At 41.9% G+C, this 7,097-nt stretch overlaps 1 protein-coding gene across 1 annotated transcript in view; it reads right to left on the bottom strand.

Annotated features, from left to right (window-relative positions):
- Positions 1 to 366: 366 nt before the first annotated feature.
- The window catches only part of LOC139398831 (zonadhesin-like), a gene marked incomplete at its 3' end in the record, with an annotated part of 15,306 nt that continues 8,575 nt past the window's right edge, over positions 367 to 7,097 (bottom strand). The window contains exons 8-22 of the mRNA XM_071144609.1: positions 7,038 to 7,097; positions 6,789 to 6,867; positions 6,510 to 6,675; positions 6,167 to 6,377; positions 5,669 to 5,798; positions 4,073 to 4,317; positions 3,586 to 3,734; positions 3,176 to 3,304; positions 2,808 to 2,946; positions 2,372 to 2,513; positions 1,753 to 1,952; positions 1,516 to 1,654; positions 1,234 to 1,317; positions 858 to 1,048; positions 367 to 496 (exon numbers count right to left, since the gene is read on the bottom strand). The exon at positions 7,038 to 7,097 is cut by the window's right edge and continues 38 nt beyond it. Coding sequence (XP_071000710.1) covers positions 367 to 496; positions 858 to 1,048; positions 1,234 to 1,317; positions 1,516 to 1,654; positions 1,753 to 1,952; positions 2,372 to 2,513; positions 2,808 to 2,946; positions 3,176 to 3,304; positions 3,586 to 3,734; positions 4,073 to 4,317; positions 5,669 to 5,798; positions 6,167 to 6,377; positions 6,510 to 6,675; positions 6,789 to 6,867; positions 7,038 to 7,097 — 2,194 coding nt within the window. The remainder of the gene's footprint in view (positions 497 to 857; positions 1,049 to 1,233; positions 1,318 to 1,515; positions 1,655 to 1,752; positions 1,953 to 2,371; positions 2,514 to 2,807; positions 2,947 to 3,175; positions 3,305 to 3,585; positions 3,735 to 4,072; positions 4,318 to 5,668; positions 5,799 to 6,166; positions 6,378 to 6,509; positions 6,676 to 6,788; positions 6,868 to 7,037) is intronic.

Here is a 7,097-nt window from a genome sequence, read left to right as displayed (position 1 = left end):
GCCTAATTTGTTGATGAAAAACTTTTCATGTTCAAAACTGTGCACTCTACTCAAACAATAGCATGGTATTCTTTCACTGTAATAGCTACTGTAAATTGGACAGTGCAGTTAGATTAACAAGAATTTAAGCTTTCTGCCAATGTCAGATATGTCTATGTCCTGGGAAATGTTCTTGTTACTTACAACCTCATGCTAATCGCATTAGCCTACGTTAGCTCAACCCACCAATCCTGAAGAAGTTTTAACTGACTTGCCTAGTTAAATAAAGGTCAAATAAAAACTCAGCTAATTCAAGTTGTGATAACTGAGCTAATACAAGTTATGATAACTTTGCCTAACAATGTATTATAACTCAGCTAACAGTACCTTTAGGATAGCAGGCTCCGTTGCGACACTCCTCTGTGGGAGAGCAGGAGTTGTCCACACAGTCCAAGATGTAGTTTCCAGCACAACGACACAGCTTGGAGCAGCCGTCACCAAAGATGATCTCTCCTGGCTAAAAGGACAGAGACAGGTAGAGAGGAATTATTAACATGTTGTTTTGACAACACTTTAATTTATTTTGAAATGTATTTGTGCATTCTGTAAGCGTATGCGTGTGTTTCTTGTGTTGCTGGTCATTTTTAAAGTATATTTGTGATGTGCTGAGAGGAGCACTATCAATATCCATGTAAGTGGACATTCTGGACAGTAAAAGTACTGTATCGTATAATATTATATCATATTGTGTATCACATCGAATGGTATGGTATATCATACACAATATACACAATATTGTTTATCACATTATATTGTGTCATATTCAATCACACAGCACATTCTTAACCACAGACTAACAATCCCAGATGGTCTCGTACCTCATAGTAGTCACCTCCCTCCAGACAGCCACATGTTTCTATGGGGACACAGCGTCTGCCTTTGAACACAAAGCCTGGCTTACAGAAACACGCACTGATACAGGAGCCAGTGCAGTTGGTGGAGGGTTCCTTACAGCTGGGGATGCAGGCAGGGCCACACTCTATATACTCAGCATTGGGAGGGCACGTCACTATTGGGGGAGAGAGGGAGAGGAAGATGGGGGGAGGCAAAGAAGAGAGGGTAAGGGGGTGAGGCGGAAGGGAGACAAGGGGTTAATATCAGGAATTATTGGGTTACCAAGTAATTGATTTGTGCAAATACAGAAAGCGGTTTCTGATTCTGATCGTAAGAATGAGAACAGTCTGTTAATATCACCTGGTGGTTTTGTGGTAGTAGGTTTGGGAGTAGTTGGTTTAGGTGTAGTTGGTATGGGAGTAGTTGGTTTGACTGTAGTTGGGGCTGAGGGACAGAGGGAGACAGCATGAGACATAAGAGAGAAAGACATTATAGCCAAGTCTCAGATCTGTTTGTGCTGTCTGGTCAACTCATATGGTCACAGCCTGGTCACCTACCCTACCATCCAAGACGTCAGACGTCAAAACACCATTCTGAGTGTGTGTGGGTGTTTGTACGGACTGTTTATGTCAGGGGACTTACTTGTAGGGTAGCAGTCCAGCTCTCCTCCCTGGACCTTACACTCGTGCATTGGAGGGCAATCAGAGGGATTGCAGGTGACGAAGGGAGCGTTACAATAACATTTCAGCTTACAGTCCTCCAGGTACCACTCCTCACCAGGCTGGAGGGAGAGACAATAGTTCATCAGTGGTTGGTTGCAGGTTGGTTACATACACGTCACACACACAAAGTCCATCACCCGACACACAACACACTCACCTCGTAGTACTGTCCGTTGGTGCCTTTGCAGCCACAGGAGTTCTCTTTGACACACTTCCCGGCGCTGAGGACGTAACCAGGGTCACACACACAGCCCTCTGAACAGGGAGCATCACACCCTGTGGAGGGTCTGGAGGCACAGGTGGGCTGGCAAGGGGCGGCACAGGGCACATACTGACTGTTGGGGGGGCATGTCAGAGCTGGAGAGAAGGAGGGAAGAGGAGACATTAGGAGATAGGTCCACTTTAAAACATGACTGTCTCTTAATAATGACGTTGTTGGTATACGGAACAGTACTGTTAGAGTGTATTGTTTGGTCTTTGATGTGCTAATAACAGCAGGGTCTTTGGTGAGTGAATGAATAATTATTATTATATTAATCACTGCAATTTCCATCTTCATCATCAATATCCGTCTCTTCCTTGTTATTATTATGTATAACATGTATCTGTAGCAGGGTTGGGGTCCATTCCATTTCAATTCAGGAAGTACTTTAAAATACCAATTCCAATTCTCTTTAATGCTTTTCAGTGAGGGAAAACTTGGAATGAGAATTTGGTTTACTTTCTGAAATGACTGGAATGAAATGGAATTGACCCCAACACTGATCTGTACTCACGGCAGAAGGTGCTGTTCCTCCAGGTTCCGATGGTGACTCCTCGGTCCTGACAGTCGTTGACGTACGACTCGATGGACTCACACAGGATGGGTTGAGCACCATCCAGCTCGCACAGGTCAAACAGACAGTCCTTGAAGAAACTCTGAAATAGACACACATAAACATATGCTTGTCTTCGACTTGCACACAAAGCTTGGAGGTTTGGTTACTTCAGTGACAAAGTTGTTTGAATTGAATTAAGCGTATTTCAAAATCTCTGCACTAAAAATGTCTATATATTTTCAAAATGTTTTCTTGGTTGTGAGATTTCACACATTAAACAAACTTTTGTTGAATCTTAAAGACAAAATATGATATGACCCTATATACCGTACATTACAGTAATATCTCACATTAGGTAAGACACTATATACCACACATTACGGTAGTTACTCACATTGGGGTTGACCTTGGGGTGACAGACAGCGAACGGTCCGTTCTTGTCCAGTAGCATGCCGCAGTAGCCAGAGCTCTCATACCTGTCCAGTTCATCATCAGTACAGCCTGGGATGGTGGTGTTGGGCTTCTTGTTACAACTGGAGTCAGAGACAGGGTGAATAAGTCTTGTTTGTGTGTTGGTGTGTGTGTGTGAGTGCCTTTGTGTGTGTGCCTGTGTATCTGTTATGTGTGTAATGTGTGTGTGTGTGTGTGTGTGTGTGTGTGTGTGTGTGTGTGTGTGTGTGTGTGTGTGTGTGTGTGTGTGTGTGTGTGTGTGTGTGTGTGTGTGTGTGTGTGTGTGTGTGTGTAACTGGTGGCATGACTCACTTGGGATCTGTGACCCAGCTGTGTCCAAAGTCATTGGGGTTGGTGGTCAGAGAACCGTCGGGTTTCCTGAAGTCATCGTTGGAGTTTCCGTTGTAGTCTCCACACAGTCCACACAGCTTGTCCTTATAGCTAAATACAGAGGATCAAATAGACTGATGAGTCAAGCATTTTTTCTACTACAATATTAATTAATGACAACATTATAAAATAAAAGTATCACAATGTCAGAACTATCTACTTGGTTTTTATTTTACGTTGTGTTTATATGGTTATTTTAATGGTATATCATGTCGGGGTCACCAAAACTGTAGGAGAGAAACCAAGCTGCATAGACCCCATTTTTGCTCTCTCTCTCTGTATGTGTGTGTGTGTGTTGTCTTCAGTGTGTGTATGAAGCAGTTTTGACTCACTCCTTGATGACCTTGATGTCCATATAGTGGTTTCCGTCATATCGTACGGTCACACCAAAGTCCATGGCTACAGTGTAGTGTTTACCAGACTTCAAAACAGACACGCCTGTAGCTGGGGTCAGTGGGATGTTCACATTGATACCATCCAACTAGGAGGAGAAGAGGACACAGACGTGTTAGTGAGGGGCACTTCATTTTTTATGTTTTTTAGCTTCCTCTTTATAAGCTGTTCTGTGTTTTGTATGAATTTTATGCATTTAATGCTGCTCAGGAATTTCCCTTCGGTGGCAAAAAATATTTATTGAATACAATGACAAACTGTTCTTGACAGTGTATGTTACTTTATATTGAATGAGTACATGCAGGGTTCTGCATTTTATCACTATTTCTTTCTATTGTTACGTTATTAAACATTTTCAAACGTCTTCCTCATCTCTTTTTCTCTCTACCCCAACCCTATCCCTCCATCAATCCCTCTCTCTCTCACCTGCACGGTGCCTCCCTTCAAGATGGAGATCTTCACCCCACGCACGTACACATGCACAGCCTTCAGGTAGGAGATGGTTGGTTTGTTGAAGCGGTTCTCGTTGTCAGCATGCACCTCGTAGTGAGGCACTGACGTGTGGTTACAGGGCTCTGACATCAGGTAGCTGCAGTTCCCCATGAAGTTGTACTTCTTCTTGTCGAAGGTGGTGTAGTGAGGGTCACCAGACGCGATACAGGTAGAGGTGTCTGGGGGGAATAGTGATTATAAAGTTGGGAGTGAGATTAGTAATTGGCTGGTGGAAATACTGACTCATTGTTCACATAGTTGGGTTATTATTTTCACCAAATGATGCCTGACAAAATGTAAATAGTGTTTTCCAAGCTGAACACAATACATGTATACTGTATATAAGGCTGTCTGTTTGCATAGCTAGGAATCAAACTCTAGGAACGATCCACTTTACTGTAGGTTGGATGTTCCCATGGGTTTCATGATGGAACTCCTTACCAATATAATTGATTTGATAAGACTTTCATCTTTATATAAGTGATGATAACTGAGCTAATACAAGTTATGATAACTGAGCTAATACAAGTTATGATAACTGAGCTAATACAAGTTATGATAACTGAGCAAATACAAGTTATGATAACTGAGCTAATACAAGTTATGATTACTTTGGCGGCAGGTAGCCTAGTGGTTAGATCGTTGGGACAGTAACCGAAAGGTTGCTCAATTGAATCCCCGAGCTGACAAGGTAAAAGTCTGTCGTTCTGTCCGTGAACAAGGCAGTTAACCCGCCGTCATTGCAATTAAGAAATTGTTCTTAAAAACCTCTTAATTGTTGGACCCTTTTTTTCAATTTTCGCCTAAAATGACATAGCCACATCTAACTGCCTGTAGCTCAGGCACTGATACAAGGATATGCATATTCTTGGTACCATTTGAAAGGAAACACTTTGAAGTTTGTGGAAAATGTGAAAGGAATGTAGAAGGATATAACACATTAGATCAGGTAAAAGATAATACAAAGAAAAACCCACCGTTTTTTTGTATTTTTTGTACCATCATGTTTGAAATGCAAGAGAAAGGCCATAATGTATTATTCCAGCCCAGCTTCATTTTAGATTTTGGCCACTAGGTGGCAGCAGTGTATGTGCAAAGTTCCAGACTGATCCAATGAATCATTGCATTTCTGTTCAAAATGTTGTATCAAGACTGCCCAAATGTGCCTAATTTGTTGATGAAAAACTTTTCATGTTCAAAACTGTGCACTCTACTCAAACAATAGCATGGTATTCTTTCACTGTAATAGCTACTGTAAATTGGACAGTGCAGTTAGATTAACAAGAATTTAAGATTTCTGCCAATGTCAGATATGTCTATGTCCTGGGAAATGTTCTTGTTACTTACAACCTCATGCTAATCGCATTAGCCTACGTTAGCTCAACCCACCAATCCTGAAGAAGTTTTAACTGACTTGCCTAGTTAAATAAAGGTCAAATAAAAACTCAGCTAATTCAAGTTGTGATAACTGAGCTAATACAAGTTATGATAACTTTGCCTAACAATGTATTATAACTCAGCTAACAGTACCTTTAGGATAGCAGGCTCCGTTGCGACACTCCTCCGTGGGAGAGCAGGAGTTGTCCACACAGTCCAAGATGTAGTTTCCAGCACAACGACACAGCTTGGAGCAGCCGTCACCAAAGATGATCTCTCCTGGCTAAAAGGACAGAGACAGGTAGAGAGGAATTATTAACATGTTGTTTTGACAATATATATATATTTTTTGTAATTTATTTGTGCATTCTGTGAATGTATGTATGCGTGTGTTCCTTGTGTTGCTGGTCATTTTTAAAGTATATTTGTGATGTGCTGAGAGGAGCACTATCAATATCCATGTGAGTGGACATTCTGGACAGTAAAAGTACTGTATCGTATAATATTGTATCATATTGTGTATCACATCGAATGGTATGGTATATCATCAAACACAATATACACAATATTGTATATCACATTATATTGTGTCATAATCAATCACACAGAACATTCTTAACCACAGACTAACAATCCCAGATGGTCTCGTACCTCATAGTAGTCACCTCCCTCCAGACAGCCACATGTTTCTATGGGGACACAGCGTCTGCCTTTGAACACAAAGCCTGGCTTACAGAAACACGCGCTGATACAGGAGCCAGTGCAGTTGGTGGAGGGTTCCTTACAGTTGGGGATGCAGGCAGGGCCACACTCTATATACTCAGCATTGGGAGGGCACGTCACTATTGGGGGAGAGAGGGAAGGGGGGGGGGGGGGGGTAAGGGGGTGAATGGGTTGGGGTGGAAGGGAATCAAAGGTTAACAACAGAGCTCATTTGTGTCGGTTTCTGATTCTGACCATGATAATTATAGAGGTGATTGGCTGTTAATCTCACCTGGTGGTTTTGTGGTTGATGGTTTTGGTGTAGAAGGCTTTGGGGTTGAGGGTTTGGGAGTAGTTGTTCCTGGTGCTGATGTAGTTGGTCCCGGTGTTGGAGGTTTTGGTGTAGTTGGTGGAGGAGCTGAAATAACCAATGAAAACATTTGAGACACAAAAAAATACTTTCAGAAGACCAAATAAACTCCAGAGGCTAGCAGTTTTCAAAGATCAGAAGACACGATTGTCTATATTTACACAAGATATTGATAATCTCAGATCATAGATGATTCATTACCTGTGCATTCTGTGATGCACACAGCGTCTATAGCGATGTCTGTCTCAGGGGTCTCACCGTAGATGCCAACGATCACAAACTGAAACTCAAACACCCTCCGTCAAATCAACATTCAAACAAAAGGAAAACAGGTTTACCAGATAAATACACATTTGTGCTTCGATAAAGAAGGGTTGAATATAAGAGCACAAGGCTATTTTTTTTTGTTTATATCAAATTCGTAACAAATCCCTTTTCAGCCTGTTTTACCTGCATGTTATCTGAGCCAAGGTAGCGTATCTCTGCAGGCTTCCAACCCTGGCCCTGGTT

Source organism: Oncorhynchus clarkii, unplaced genomic scaffold (assembly GCF_045791955.1).
Source record: "Oncorhynchus clarkii lewisi isolate Uvic-CL-2024 unplaced genomic scaffold, UVic_Ocla_1.0 unplaced_contig_13786_pilon_pilon, whole genome shotgun sequence".
NCBI lineage: Eukaryota > Metazoa > Chordata > Actinopteri > Salmoniformes > Salmonidae > Oncorhynchus > Oncorhynchus clarkii.
The sequence above is the reverse complement of the archived record's forward strand: the minus strand, read 5'-3'. Positions and strand labels throughout refer to the sequence as shown.